The following is a 16431-nucleotide window of genomic DNA, read 5'->3' on the forward strand; positions in this document are numbered from 1 at the left end:
CAGTTTATTTACAGGACCTTTATTTTCCATTCACTTCCAGCATTTCTTTCTAGATCTTGAAAGCCCGTTTGGATCATTCTTTGTTCAAACAAGGTAGACCACACACGCAGTACTCAGATGACAAATTCATTTCTTTCTCTAACTTTTGAGGCCTCGGGAGTTACAGAGCACTGGAAGAGCGGTATGGAGATCCCAGGCTGCCTGCACGGCAATGGAAAACCCAACAGTTACATCAATGCTGCATTGCCCCCTAGAGGCCTCTCACACGTTGAGGAACAAAACATTAACCACAGCGTGACATGCACATTTTGGGCCTTTAATGTCTTTTGCTGTCGTTTGTTACCCAAGTTTTTGGGTGTTTGCAGTATAAGCAGTGACATGCCAGGCAACTGAGGCAAAAATTGGTGATAGCGGTTGTGTGTGCTCCTACGGCATGCAACCAGGGTGCTGCTCCAGTGCAGTACGTGCTAGAGAACACCGTCAGCATCTCAGTAGACAAGGCAAAGGGAGCAGGTGAAAGATGGAGAGGAGGTGAAATGTCTTGCCAAAGATCAGTCTGCCAGCAGTGGCAGAACTGCTTCTTCCCGGTTCTCTGTGTCACCAGAAGCAAGATACTTGGATGCTGTAATGTTCAGCTGATGGGATGGTGTTACCCTTGATTCAGATGGCCCGATATGCCTTGTGAAATATATTTTGAAATTACGTGTTTGCTAAGGTGTCTTTAAGCTCATTTAACTCCTCGTGAGGGGAAAATTACATTACCCAAACACAACAAAAATCTTCTTTTTGATGCATAGCTATTGCTGCAATAATGATTAACAGCAATAAGCAGCTTTTGCCTTTCTTGCGATAAGAATAAAGCAACTGAAGTTAGGGAAGACCTGTGAGTCATTGCTTGGACCTTCTCTCTCCACCCCAGAGCGACAGGCTCCCAATCTGTCTTTGCTTCCTTAAAGCCCAGCTATTTTTGCAGACTCACAACTATGAGCCATTATCCAAAATGGACCATCACATCATCATCACAGAATGCAAATAAAGTCATTGAGAACTGCATCTCTCTTGAGCTGTAGCTCCACTTTCCTGTTTTGATTATAAGCTCAGAACTGCCAAATCTCATGCAGGAAGTGCAAGACTCACTCATTTGGTGTCTGTCTCACATACCATCACTGTGCTTGTAACTTAGCATTTGCAGCCCCCCTCCCCCTGACATGGCAAGCGGGGCCATGAAGGAAGAAGTGAGCACTGCAGCAGCACTGGACTTAAGGACAGTGATGGCCCAAAGCTGCTGTGTCTATCATATGTCCTAAGTGAAGCAGCAGGGAGCATGCTATTGCATAACTTAACACCTCTTTTAAGGTAGGATTCTAGTCTGCTGAGAGACCTGTAACCTGCCTAGAAGGAGGCTGTGTTTCCATTATGTCCTGTGCAACAATGAATACAAACCAGGTTTAGCAAAGAGCCGCCAAAGAGCTCTCGGTGGGTGAAGGGTTGTCCCTGCAGAAGAACAAATGGGTGGGATGTAATCTCAGGTAGGAAACAGGGTTACAGCGCTCCTCCAAAACCCTGCAGCAAAACCTCCCTCCTAGCCTTCTGCTATGCAGGCGTAAGTACAGATATCACATGCTCTGTTGGGATGCTGCATCTGTCTTCCTTGTGGCATGACTGACTTAATTCCATCCTACAGCTCATGGGTTCCCTTTCCACATTCCTAAGCTGCATATTAAATCCTTTTAACCTTTCTGGATTCAGTCCTGTCTCTGCAACAGTCTTTGTTCTCCCTTTAAACTTCCCTGTTCATATTCTCCATCTCATGTTTTTTATCTTCCACTTTTATCTTGTTCTCTGTCCTGTTCTGCATCGCATTACTGTCCCACATACTCAAGTTGATCTATTGCCTTTGAAGTAACAGGCCACAAATATAGCTTGTGTATATCATCTCCATTTATGTCTATTTCAGTGTTTCTTTTTGCATTTACAATAATCTTTATCTATGAAGGTTAAACCTCCTGAATTCTTCCTAGCTCTTTCTGTCCCATTTACTCTTCTGGGCACTGCTGAATTTGTTTTTTGTTTTTTCTATTTCTAGTTCTTTTCTGACGATCCATTTGGATAGTCAGTGTTTCCAGTATTTAGTAATCTCAAACAATTTCTAAATTCTCTTTTTACTTCAGACCAAATCTCAGTCTGAGATTTCAGCGCTGTGTGTATGTATGGTGAAAGTGGATAGCCCTTTTCCTTCTGTCATCATAGCATCTGACTAGTATCAGTGAGGAACTGGCTGTGGCTGATTCAAACCTCTCCTTGCTTTCTATTAGTTCTTCTTGCTTTATCAGTGCCAGGCAGTATATATCTTTTCAGAGTAGTTGATTGCTGTCAATAGTTTTTAAAGATGCTATTTCTTAGGCTGCTTTTTAATTACATATTTGATCTTGCTGTATACTCTTTTCCTTCAACGCTTTCCTAATAACACACACCCTGATTCCCCAACCATTCCCATTCCTTTTTATCTATTGTGTTATTCATCACTGCTGTAACTTCTCCCTAGTTTGGCAGTTTGGGTTCGTTGAAAGGTCTTTCAGCATCGTTCATCTTTTGGGTGCACTGGGTTGGGACTTTGATAAGACAAGACACGCTGCTGGCTAACACCTGGCTCCATGTCGTATTAAAAATTTAAGCCTCATTAACATATAGATGAGAGAGCACTCCTTCTTCTTTCAATAAAGGAAGTTAGGAGGGCTTTAATGTCCTGACTGCACTGCTCAAAAGAAAATTAATTATTTGTTTGGTGGCACTGGCAAATTTTCATTCCCCATGAATCCGCCGGGCATGTAAAACAAGGATGAGAACAGAGTAACACCCTGGCTTCAGCAATGAGCTGTCTTCCTTTACGTGGGTTCAGTGGTCTGTTTCTTCTTTGAGATGACAGTGTGGGAGTCAGTCAGCCCTCAGCTAAGGAAAAGGCGTTTTTGTCCAGTGGATGCGTGTCCCCCGCAGAATAGCCTGAGACTATTTATTTGGTTTATTTCACTTGTAAAAGAATTAAATTACTACATGATCTGCAGGGTGCAGGCATTATCATGTGCTTATTTGACATGACCTGCACAGGTATATCAGAAGCAGATAGTATTCTCTATACTGAGATCTGTTACTTTTTCTCACTGCTTATGCAATGCAGAGACTGTAAGGAGCTGCTCCGTGTTGTCAGTCCAAATCAGTTGCTGCTGGAAGCACTGCTTGCAGAGGAATGCTCGGTCTGGCTTTTTGAGACATGCAGTAAATTTGTCTTTCCCAGATTAGTGGCAGTCTTAATGCAAAGATTTCCAAGTGAAATGCTATGGTGTTTGTTACATAGGCACACATGGTGACCACATTGGACCCTTTTGATCTTAACATTTCTAAATCTACACTCAGAGCTTTGTTAGAACAGACCAATAAACGTTAAGGAACTTCCAGAGGATTACATATTTTCTTCTTTATTTAGAAGTGGAAACTGTGAAAGATTTTCTAAACAAATAGTTCTCAACATGCCAGGAAGATGTCTGGTTAAGTAGCTGGAAAAATGTTTTCAGTAAACAACTTGCTGCCTGCCTACTAGTAACTTTGCAGTGTAAGCTCAGTATTAATTTTCTGGAGTGGGAGCTCATCTTTATCACTTAGCTGCAGCATTCCAAAAAGAAATTGTTTCCATAATCTGTCAAAAGAGTTGCTGGGCCATTATTACTTTAAATGGCTATTAAGAAATGAACAGCCAAGACTTAGGTCAGTGAAATCTGTGCTAAAGATAAGAATTTCTGGTTATAATCTACACTAGCTGCTGGATTTTGTTTTCTGACTGTAGACAAGGATCTGGGTCTCCTTACAAGTATTTCCATGACAAGGCAAGTGATTCACAGTGTAAAACTGTGGGAAAGAGAGAAAATTATTTTAGCCTTATAAATTTGCAACAACATGCTCAGAAATACAGAAATAGGTTCATTGAAATGTTTGAATGGGTATTGTTACACTGGTGTTTGGAAATGACAGTGAGTGGAGGCTTAACGATACCCATCTGGTAATTCACTAAATGCATGGGATGGGTCAATCCTACCACAGCATTTAAGATTTTATGAGATAATTCTGTCATGCAATTCTTTTTTAAAAAAAAAATATTTAAAAGCCAACCAAAACAACCAAAGGGTTTTTCCTCTCTAATCTCCCTCTATTTATCCTCATCCCTCAAAGCTGTGTGTGATGAGCAGTGTCCCTTTGCCCAGAAGGCTGGATGTCTCTATAAGCACTGCCTCTTATGGCAGTGTGGAATAGTGGTGTTTCCACGTGAAGCAATGCCTCGGTATCTGCAGCAGTCTTTTTAGCATGGAAATGATCTCTCCATACTGCAGCTTTAAGCTCTGGAAATAGGCCAAAATATTGTCCAATGCAGCACAAGAGCTGCACAATACTATTTGTGGTAATATTATGCAGAGGTCACCTTTGCCATACTTCGATCAAGTATTGAAGGGAAATGGGATTGTTATTGCTTTGGCTGCCCAAGTACGTCCTCTGGAAGCGTAACTGGATGAAGAGAAGATGTGCATCTCCTATATTGACAGGGAACTAAAGAAATACTTCACAGACCCTTCGTTTGTATAAAATGTGAGCCTTTCTGGCAGCTGCTGAATTGGCTGAGAGATTATTGTACTTACTACATAGTCCAAAAAGAGACAACTTAGCAGTCAGTGTCTGGAACACAAAACTTAGAGCTGCAGTCTGGATGAGATTTTGTCACTTTCTGAAACATTATAGAGAATGATGACATCGTCATAAATAGGAAAATGCTTCAATATTGGACTGGAGATAGATTTAAAGCCCTGCAGAAGTGCTTTGCTGATTCCAGGACAGAGATTTTGCTTTAACTATTTACCTGACAGTGACTGCTGATGTGCATGAGGGCAGAACAGTCTCTTACTGTGCCACAGCTATACCAACTCTCCTGTGCTATTGGGCATAAATCTTGTCTCTTCCACTAAAGTAAGCGTCAAAGACAGAAGAGTTGTGGCAAAGTTGTTTTATGTGAGCATTTTTTGGTACATTAATCTTTCAGCTTTCTGTAACTCATGCCTATTATATGTTCATAAATGGGTTTATGCCACCTTATACATTTATAAAGTCATGCTTCACTGTTGCATTTGAATGCACCCATATAATGGAAAGTAAGACAGCAAACACCTTCTGTTCTGAGTTACTTCTTTCTGCCTGAGAAGAAACAAACCTTTTATCTTCAGCTCATGCATTGTTACCAGCAAATTTCTGAAGTATACACGTATGATACTAGACTCTGCTGTACTGCTTACACCTTTCAGAAATGGTAAAAGATTTAGTATCTGCTTTGTCTGAGGCTTCGACGAGTGTGTTTTTGCTTTACTTACAGAAATAAAATCCTGAGGAACAAATTCCAAATCAGATTTTGAATGTAATTAGTAACAAAAGAGTAGCAAAATAACTTTGGAGGAGATTATATCAATATTATCAATCTAGTAGATTACTTTATTTGATCCCAATCTCTTTTTCCACCAGTCTGTTTTGTGATATTCAGTAGCACCACGATATTCATACAGTATTTTCAGAACCCTAGTAAGTTCCCCTGTTGAAATGTAACTGGTAGTTGTAACTGGTTGACATGATTGTACAGAGAAAGCAAATAAAGTCTGTGAAATTTCATGAAGAATTGGTTATTATGTAAATTGCATGCCAGGAAAAGGACCTGGAAAATGGAATAACTTGTAGTTCTAAGCAATAAGCAACCTTTCACCTGAAAGTTTTTACTGGAAGGGTGATACGTATGGGAATCAAAGTATCTGGATGCACAATGGTACAGTACAGTAGAGGACAACGCTCAGCTGGAGAATGATACTCTGCAAAAATGACAGCGTGATGTTCTGTAATTGCCTTTCACTGGCAATTTATCAGTTATATTGAGTAAAAAGCCTTGGAAGCTCAACTTAGGTTATAAAAGAGTATTATTTCCATTTCATGCATCATCATGACTGATTGAGAACATAAAGACCAAATTACTTTTGGATGCATCTGCATAACTCTACATCCTGCAGCGATGTAGCACTGTTTTATCTGGCTATATAACTCAGGGTGGGTTTGTTTACAAAATAGCCCTGTGAATGTAATGATTTCACGATGCATCTTTCTTCTCGGGCCCTCTCTGCAGGAGTAAATGGAATAAAATGTACAAAACCTCCTTGGTTTGACAGTAAAGGCAGCAAAGTCACTCTGAAAGCACCAGGGGAAAAAAACCCAAGCTACTCAACTGCATTCAGTGTGCAAGTTCTGGTATTATTTATGCAGAACTAGACACATCATTTAAGAATCCAGTATGCTCCGCTTTCACCTAATTCTAGTTCTTTCCTCAAAAATGTCTTGGGAAAAGGGAAAGAAACAGCATTTTCCTTTCAGTTTTGCAGTCAGAATTCTAGTTTCCTTCCCATAAGACTATCTGTAGTTAAGCTTTGAGTCTTTTTTTAAGGGAGCTTTTACTGATTAAGATCTGCACAGCATAGATGTTGTCGCACACGACACTAATTTGCTCCTCTGATAATTCACAAATTGACACTGTTTGTTTTGTGCCTGTGTCTATTCTATCCCCAGGGTCAGCGGACTTTCTCCTTTCATGGGAGACAATGACAACGAAACCCTAGCCAATGTTACTTCAGCAACGTGGGACTTCGATGATGAGGCTTTTGATGAAATCTCTGATGATGCCAAGGACTTTATCAGCAATCTACTAAAGAAAGATATGAAGTAAAGCTGGTGAACTTGATACACTTTCTGTGTTTGCATTTAGCTGAACTTGTCATTCTTGCTTCCCCACGGTGAATCTCCATGTTGATGGAGGCATCTCTGGGGATACTTTATAAGGTGCTCCGTGTGCCCATCTCTCTCTATGTGCAGCTCTCACTTATTTTACAGTGCAGAGTCTGAATGGAGCACTTTCTTCTAATTGCTTGCTCATTCTGCTTTTCCCTTCCCTCAGCTTGCCTGAGGTTTTGTGTGGCTACTCTCATCTTCCCTGTTGCTTGACACAGATTCCTGCATAACATGTTCTGTCTTGATCTGAATGGGTTGCAATTTGGCCAGATTTATTTCCATGTGTTGCATTTTCATTGTGGTACCTCTGAGTAGGCAACTTTCCTATAAATCTAGTAACTGGGCAAGAAAAAAAAACAAAACAAAGCAGAGTTGGAAGCCCTGTTTACAGCAGGCTCTGAACAAACCAAGGAAAGAAAATGTACTTCTTCCAATGAGTTTGCAGTCAGATGGATGGAGAACAGAGGGTTATTTATCTGTGTACCATGAACAAAGTGAAGGATGAGTGTGACTCGATTAGAGATTTGGACATTTCTTTTTTGTTAAACGTTCAGTGCTGCAGGGAAGGAGGATGTTAAGTGGTGGGAAAGGGGAAACCTCAGTAAGTGAAGGAGATCTGGGACAGGGTTCTGCCAGCATGAGGTAGCTGAATCACTGCCATTATGGCTCTGCTGTATGTGTTCCACACCTAAAACATATGGCTTTTTGTGCTTTGTTTTGTAATGTTTTATTAACACTTAAAAATACACAGTTTTCTCTCAAAAAACCTCCAGAAATTGTGAAAGAAACAAGAACTTGTTTAAGAAGTAAGCACGGCTGGGAAAGCAGTGTCAGGTGATCTATGTTGCTAAATTTAGGAAACAGAAAAATCAGCTCTCAGAAAAGAGAGCACAAAATAATGTCAGAGCAGGTAGGTTCAACTGTCGTTAATGGCAACACTGACTAGTCTTTTTATATAAAAACAGGAGTCGCTTTAATTGTACTCAATGTCTTCAGCATCCTTGGCTGCAAAAAGACACCAAAAACATGGAAGCCAAAAAACTTTCCAAAGATAGGATGAAGAAATATATGGCCAGAAGAAAATGGCAGGTAATGAAGAGGACATCGAATTGAGCTAGTTATCCTAATAAGTCCCTCTATTTGTAATGTTTATGATTCTGAGAAACATGTCATGCTGGGTGGTTTCTGCTGCTGGTGAAAACCCCACTGCGGCCAGAGTATGAATGCAGTAAAGCAGGTTTGGTTTCTATGGGCAAGCAGTAGGAGGGTGCGCGGCTGCATAGATTTAACACGTGATGATTCCATTTCAGGCTACTGAGAGGCGTATTAGTTCAAGTAGAGTTTTTCCTATTCTTTTGGGGGTATGACCATCTCTCTTCCCTGCCCTCTCCATGCCTCTGAGGGCTGCGGGATTACGTTCTCCTTAAGAAACCTGAACAGCTAGGGGAAAGCTGATCCGCCTGGCCTCTCTAAAGGTACCTCATTTTGATGGCAGTTTCATTCTCCTAAGCCAGTAGTTCTGTCCTGTTGGAGCACCAAGCTTCTCGCGGATTCAGTCAGATTGGTTTAATAATTTTCTTTGACATACTTGGTCTCCGTATCTTCTTTTTTCCTAATGCTGAAACTGTTGTAGCAGGTCCATTGTGCCATTTTGATAGCTAGGGGAGTTGATGTATAAAATTCTGGATCCAGCCTTTTGAGTAGCCTACAAAATATTCATTTACATAAATCTATCTTATATTTCCTCTTACATGCTACTGTACATGTTTCTTAGGAGCTCATGCAAGCTGTACAAAAATACAAGCATCTGTACTAGAGGCTCAGACGTAGTTTGAGCATATTTTAGTATCCTGGTGGTTGACTCTCGAGCCTGTCAGAGGTCTACTTCCATCATGCAGATGGTACTTTCTCATTCATTTTGTATAAGCTGGTTATTCATCCTCGATGAAACTCAGGCCAGCCCCTACGGCTGTTGAGAGAGCCGCCCCCCACCAGAGCTAAGTTCCAGTTAAACCGGACATAGCTTTTTTTGCTGGCCCTCCTCTCGCACAGTGCTTTTTATCCGCAGCTAACAGAGACATTCATTTAGGTATGAGTTCATCAGGGGAAGTTTATATCTGCAACTAAATTTGGTAATTCAGACCAGCCTGCTCTGTCTCTCCTAAAACAACAGAGCTATATATAAGCAGTTTGTCCAACAATTCCAGTGAGGTTTGCAGAGATCCCAGATAATTTGTCCGAAGCACGATTATTACAGAAAATCACATGCCAGTTGGATTGGATTGATCAGAAGCCTTTTATGTTATGTCTTAGAAAACAGGCCATGCTGTCCGAGCAATAGGAAGACTGTCGTCCATGGCAATGATTTCTGGTATGAGTGGGAGGAAGGCCTCTGGGAGCTCACCTACCAGCCCTATAAATGCAGACAAAGTAGAGAATGAAGGTAAGGAATTTTGCTGCACCATATTTTTACCTCTCTGTGAATCCATCTTACTAAAACTTTTAGGAAACTGCCAGAGACCAATCATTGAGCTGGTTATTCCTGTGCTCGCTTGCTCTCTCTCTTTTTTTTTTTTTTTAAAAGAAATCTATCAAAAATTCATTGTTCTCATATTGTTCTGCTACTCAAAACGCCCCAGTATAAGAACGGGCAGTAAACTCTTTTTAAAGCCAAAGAATTAAGGCAGATTTGTCAGCTGCACTTTCTATCAGTTTGGGAATGCGTGTTTATACAAAGATTACAGTGATATATTGCCTTCTCATGCAGGCGAGCAAGCAATAAAGTATTAAAACTTGCTGTAACTAAGACATACTCTACATTAGCCGTGCTTCTCAGAGAGGGGCATTTAAGAAAAAAAAGGTGTCTCCATTATTCCCCTGTGTCCCCATTAGAAATGCGGATTTGTGGTGTGTAACAAACAGAGGGGCAGATGTTTGAGACTTCTGAAAATCAAGCAATTTTGACATATCCATGTAGACTGTGGGCCCGGTTTACCCTCTGACTAGCAGAAGTCCAGGTTCAATTAGAAGCAAATGCAAGGAAAAAACTAAAGATCATTCATAGCATGGTGGCCTGCATGTTCATTTCATTCTATTTATGGCCTGATTCTTCATCCAGCTGCGAAAGATTGGCACAATAGTAAGCAGCTAACATCCTCGCTGTCTCATTAGCCTTAAAGAATTAAGTTAAATAAAAGATGCTTTCATTACCATCCGGTAATAAAAAATTAAAATGCATGTTTTGAGAACATGCCCTGTAAAATAATTTACTATCTCTTCACTCTCCTCCAGATGCTTTCCTTGAAGAAGTGGCTGAGGAAAAGCCCCATGTAAAGCCATATTTTACTAAAACAATCCTTGACATAGAGGTTGTGGAAGGAAGTGCTGCTAGATTTGACTGCAAAATTGAAGGTACTTTGAATTAGCATATCTGTTTCTTTCCTTCCTTCCTTGCCAGCTTTCTGCATTGTGATCTTAACTTTTTCTTATTTTTTTCTGTATTATTGTTGTGTTGGTGCCATTTTGCTTTACCAATATCTGCATGTCACAGCATGAATGTGCTGCAATAGCAGAAATTATTCGGAGCTGCATGGGCTTGTTCCGTGCTTGCCATAGAACAGAAGTCTCCCGAGAGTCAATGTGTGAGTCACTAATTCAGAACGGCAAGTGGGAACAGTAAGATGATTTTTGAGGGTAGAAACAGTAAAAACAAGATGCAGTGTGGTACCACACACAATTTGCAAGAGTAAGCTCTTATAGACTGCTAACCAGAAACCAATAAATAGGAAGTCACTTGTCTGAAATGACAGACAGGTCTCAGGTGACCTTGAGACAACTTTAAGCCATACATGCATTGTATTAAAGGCAAAGAAGCGTATTTGCATAAGAAGTAATGATAATGTCATTGCGCCAGTTACAAAAGTCACATCTAGAAAATACTGTATTGTTTGAGTTTTTTTAACTTACAAGTTCAAGAAAGAAAACTCCGAGTGGAATATGCAGATAGAATAAGAAAGCTTTTGAGGAGCTTGGGCTTGGTCAGCCTAACAGCCTGAAGGCCAAGGCTGCTCTCCCATTCCAATGGGATTGAACCTTCTGTATCACAGCTGATAAGGAAAGCTAGAAATCAGGAAGAGAAGAGCTGTTAACACAAAATGGACAGAGCCGGTACCACACTGCCTGTGTGTAAGTTAGACAATTTCTGATCTTAAGATGAGGTTCAGAAACTGCCTCACTGACCTTCTGCTTGTTTGTTTCTGTGCTCCTAATCTCTTTCACTGCTTGTGTTTCCTACCTCACAGCAGAGATGTGAGGATTAATTATTGTTGGTGATGGATGCTCAGCATGAGGGGTATGTGCATAAGTACTGCATGGAACAAGAGAGGGATGTACCATGTTCCAAACTTTCCAGAGTATCACTGTAATGTTCGTTTTGTATTAGGGATTCCTGCACTTCAGTTCTGCTCAGCGGGAAGTCGTCCTCTCATGCAGTCCAGAACTTGGCTGACACGACAAGCCTTCAATTTGTTATAGCAGCCAAGAGTACTGTATAAGGGCTTGTTCTCCAGCACGCATCGTACAGCCCTGCTCTGGGTGCTTCGAGTGTAGCAGAGCCATTTGCTTCACAAAAGGCTCTGAAACTCCTGTTGAGCTGCATAATCAAAATGCATAAGACACCCTTGCTTATCCTAACAAACACAGACAGGAAATGGGAGTGCCACTGTCACCGTATGGGACAGGCTGGTGTGTAAGGAGCAGACTAGGAAGAGGAAGATTCAGAACACCCACAACAAAGCAACCTGAGAAAGATATTAAATTGTAATTGTAGCCCAAAGCACTTTACCCTTGAAATTCTAAATCTAGGTGTTGGGAACTATGGTTTACACAAAAACTGCAATGTAAGGTAAGCCCCAGATATGCTATTAACAGTCCCTCGCTGGCTGATGCCTGCAACATGCAAAAAGCTGTCTGCAGTCACTGCTAAAGTAGTGGGAGGTAGAACCTAGTGAGTACCTCAGTGCTAACTTTCAGGTTTTTGATATTCATAATGATGTTGTCTCAGGAAAATGTGAAGTAAAAAAGCCTCAGATCATCTACGTTTATTTTAAATAGAACTCAATGAAATATTTGTGTATCGACATATTGGCATGCCCATACACAGATGTGGAATTAAAGCTTAAATTAATTACCAATTAGTTAATACTCGCTTATTGCAACTGCTGTTCTCTCTCCACCATTGCAGGCTACCCTGACCCTGAGGTAATGTGGTACAAAGACGATCAGCCGGTCAAGGAGTCTCGTCATTTCCAGATAGATTATGATGAGGATGGGAACTGTTCTTTGACTATTTCTGAAGTATGTGGGGACGATGATGCCAAATACACCTGCAAAGCTGTTAACAGCCTTGGGGAAGCCACGTGCACCGCGGAACTCCTTGTGGAAACAATGGGAAAGGAAGGAGAAGACGAAGATGAGGAAGAGGAAGAATGAAACAAGGCTCAGAGAAAAAAAAGTTGAAAAAAATATATTTAAAGACTCTCATAAGGCTCAGAAAACCAAGTTATCAAAAGCACCTTGTGTGATATGTAGGTCTTTGGGGGGTTGTTTTTTCAGCATGATCAGTTGATACCTGTTTGCTTTATGTACGGGCATTAATTCCAATCAGTAGGCAATTTTAAGTTGCTAGCATGACTGGATTTACTTTAAGCAAGTCATCAACTAAGGTGCCCAGTCTATTTTTAAAATCAAATGTATGGAAAACAAGTCTACAGTTATATTCTGAACGTCTTAAAGAGAAACGGTCTATTTACTGAGCTCACTACTCTATACCATCACTTCCCTCAGCCAGAACTGCAGCTAAGTCGGCTCCCCAAGATCTACTTAGAAGGAAGCACTTGCCAGACACACAGTGAATCTCTCCAGTCCTAAGAAACAGGCTGCCCCCTGAGCAGTATCCTCTATAAGGGAAGGTCTGACACAGCCAGCTTTGCAATCTGTATGCTGGTACGGTTCATTTTTCTTTTGTTTTAAACAGAATATCATGGTCCTAACTTCAAACTACTGCCCCTTCTCAGTGCGCTGTCTGTGCCGTTGTAATACTGGCTGAAGTTAAACATCCAGGTGGTTTCCTGAGATACTTCTGATCTTGCTTTTAACCAGCTGATCACACCTTGTCACCTTTCCCTTATAGAAGCCGTCACTGCAGTGCAGTTACAGCTGCCTACTTAAGAAACAGACTAAAAACACAAAGACTGAAAATATTTTCTGTTGTTCTGGTCAGTCTAATAATGACTTATGATTCATATGTATGCTGCTGCGAAAAAAGCCAGGTTATTGCACAATCAGTGACTTCTATGTGCATGTGTGTGAATGGAATCCCAGGTTAGTTACAGTTTTACTTGCATTTATTTGGTGATTGCAAAACAGATTTCAACTGATGATAAGCTGGAAACTCCCACAGATTTTTGGAGTAGCCAAAAAGATAGTAGCCTGGATTACAAACTCCTTTATACTTAGCAGTTTCCAAAGAATCTTAACCTATACAGTACCTATTTCTACCTTATGAGCTTGACTGTCTTGTTTTTGTCTTGAACCTGCACCAATAAGGCTGTTGTGTTTTTTTAAAAATGCAGAAAAGCAAAACAAAAAAATCCAAAACCCATTTTTCTCCTCAGAAATGGTTAATGCACTCAGACTTAGTAACTTTGCTTTCCTTTCACAGTATTGGCACTTTTTAATTCTTTTGTTGTTGTTGTTCAGAGGTACTATCAGAGGCTGCAAGATGATATGCATAATCCAAAACCAGCGTGTCTTATATCTATGTATCATTCCAAAAGTGATTCTTTTTCTTTTCCACTTTTTGTGTGTAAAGTGCAACCATTTGCATTTCAAAGGTTACCTCTTTTAAAAAAAACATTACCTTAAATCCTCACCATTAAGTAGTCAGTGTGCTTTAATACTGGTGTGTACAATATCAACCTTAAATTACCTAGTTGTGTATGTGTTTCATATGATTTGCTCTTCTACATTCAATGCTCAACTAATGTGGATGACACAATGGTTTTTAACTGCTTTACTCTTTGTTGCTAAGTTCAGATTGCCAGCATGTCTTTTCCTTTCCAATTGATAAAAACCTCTTGTTATACTAAACACAGTATTGCCACAATTCCTTATACAGAAACGTTTTGAATCTGATTTAGAGCATACAGAGCTTTTCTCACTTTTGTTTTTTTTTTTAAATGTGTTAGGCAACAACGGGGTGTATTTTGTACCTTAATAAAAATATGCTAATGCTCTCCCAGTTTGTTAAACCATCAGAATTGCAAAGACGAGAACGCTACAGCTGTAGTTACTCACAGTTCCTAAATAAATAATACCACAAAGCACGCTCCTTGTATACTCTATTGCAGGCGTCACTGCGTTCACATTGCCTAAGCATATCAGTAACAGCGCTCTTCTCCCTACTCTGTCCTGAGACCTGCTTGGCACAAAAATGGATGAGGTGGCAACAGTGAAGCCTCCTGGATCTGTGTGGTGCTGCTGCACTTCTACCCCGTCAGCCCGGTGCGGCGGCCGCTCTGCCCCACAGCCATCAGGTACAGCCTGGGGCTGACACTAGTCACAGCTGTCTGCCCTGCCGCACATCTCCAGCCTCATCACATCCTTCACAATGAACAAAAGGGTAGCCGTGGATGGGGCACCACGACAGCTTTGGGTTTCTCTTACAGTTGAGAATTCCCTTAGGGTGGGGAACCGCATAGTTCAGAAAGACTGTAAGAGCAAGAGAGGAAAAATTCAGGGAAGTCTAAACGTAGATGTTTTCTTATACCACTGTTCCTAAAAACTGTAAAGAGGAAGATATTTAGCAAATATGCTTGCACTGCCTTTATGCAGACGTCTAACGTGCAGCCCAGGACACCATGGACCATGCAGAAACTCCCTAAAGCAAAGATTGTGAAACATCCTGCTTACAGCGACACATTTCTTGAGCAAATCTTCAGGCCTTGAAACTGTCACCTTTGCAAGATGTGCTCTACTGTCTTGTGAATGTACCTAACTTTATCCACTGACTGCTGGCTTCCATTCAGGTAGGCACATGCATAAAGCAGTAAAAGGTCTGGCTCTGACAGCCTGGTCTGTGGGCACAGCAAGGTCCATGGGTATGCGTACTGGGTATCAAAACCCACAGACCCAATATCAGTGTTCCTGCACAGATTTTTCCCTTCCCTCTCCTCCTTTGCTAATCCTTCCATGTCCCACAGGCTATAAACCACCTATTTTTCTTTTTCCCCAAGGATATAACTAGCTTACTATCCCCCTGTTGCTTCCTATCAACATCCCTTCTAGTCTGCAGGAACAGTGACCTCCACTTCAAAAATGGTGTGCTACATATCTAATTCAACTCTGAGCAATGGACTCCACCCTGTATTTGACCTTGAATTTTTTGTTCTGTTTGAAGAGTAGAATTCCATTTCCACTGAAGAAGAATATTTTATGTACTTGAAATCCTGGCTCATTTTGCCAGCCATCCTAATTAGTCTAATAAAAGGTATTACCTCTTCCTATAAACCTTGTCTTGCTTGTATAATGGCTGCAGAGAGCCACTCTTGGGGTGTGTTGGGTTGAAACTATCCCCAACGGCAGAGGTTATGCAAGACATTGGTACCACCAAAGATGAATCACTTAATTCTTCTCGTATTTCTTTTGTATGAAATTCAGTCTTCTCAAGAGACAAAAAATTTGGCATTGGCCACTGGTTTTCACTACTCAGGTTCCTGGATTTGCAGAAATATAATTTACTTAATTACAGGCCTTCCCAACCACCCAAGCATCCCGTACGTATTTCTGGTTGATGAAGAGACCTCTGCTAATTGTATGCGTGGCACGCAAAGACTTCGGCTATCGCTGTTTCTCTTTGCTCACAAAGACGACTGCAGAGCCCTTCATAGCCCTGTCCTGTGCAGTGAGCGTCAGGGTTTGAAAACGTAGAAAATTTTTTCAGTTGCATACATGAATAATAAATTATCTGTTTCACTAACATGTTTTGGAATATTTATTAGAAAGGTCCAGAACATTGCACTAAAACACTGCTGTTTGAAAATTAAATTATCATAAATCTGACTTTTGAGCCCTATTGACTGCAAGAGATGCGCATGAACACCACGAATATATTAGGCCCCGTAAATACTTTGGTGAAAACAGAATTTGCAGGGGGAAGGAGGCTTATGCTGTTATTCTGCACTGCTCATAGAGGAACTGCACCGTAACCAGCCTGCAAAATAAATGGAGAATTGTTTCTGGAAGTTGAGAAGCACCTCCACAGAATATTTACAATTTCTGTAGGAAAAAAAAGATTTGTTTTCATCCTTTCATGGTAACTCTTTGGAAAGGTAGTTCTAGCTGTATCTCCCCTAAAGAGTGCGCTTGAATTTGTGTTGCTATTAAAGTAATGCTTTCCAGTTTTTTGCCATTACATAAAACTTCAGCAGAAAACGAGTTAGAGGTCCGGCTGCGCTTGGCTCCCGCAGCTTCTTACACTAGAAAAGTGATGAAAACCTAATAACATTCCTAAAATAA

General features: G+C 40.8%; 1 protein-coding gene across 6 annotated transcripts in view; it reads left to right on the forward strand.

Annotated features, from left to right (window-relative positions):
• The window catches only part of MYLK (myosin light chain kinase), a 224580-nt gene extending 210340 nt beyond the window's left edge, over window positions 1-14240 (forward strand). For 5 of the 6 annotated variants that reach the window (XM_075093019.1, XM_075093022.1, XM_075093020.1 and 2 more), the window contains 5 exons: window positions 6637-6789; window positions 7821-7944; window positions 9169-9298; window positions 10147-10266; window positions 12098-14240. In XM_075093019.1, coding sequence (XP_074949120.1) covers window positions 6637-6789; window positions 7821-7944; window positions 9169-9298; window positions 10147-10266; window positions 12098-12345 — 775 coding nt within the window. In that variant the 3' untranslated portion in view covers window positions 12346-14240. Of the gene's footprint in view, window positions 1-6636; window positions 6790-7820; window positions 7945-8862; window positions 8945-9168; window positions 9299-10146; window positions 10267-12097 lie in introns of those variants that run through there. The other variant, XM_075093024.1, reaches the window with a different exon arrangement.
• The last annotated feature ends 2191 nt before the right edge of the window (window positions 14241-16431 follow it).

This window comes from Phalacrocorax aristotelis, chromosome 5, assembly GCF_949628215.1.
Source record: "Phalacrocorax aristotelis chromosome 5, bGulAri2.1, whole genome shotgun sequence".
Classification (NCBI taxonomy): domain Eukaryota; kingdom Metazoa; phylum Chordata; class Aves; order Suliformes; family Phalacrocoracidae; genus Phalacrocorax; species Phalacrocorax aristotelis.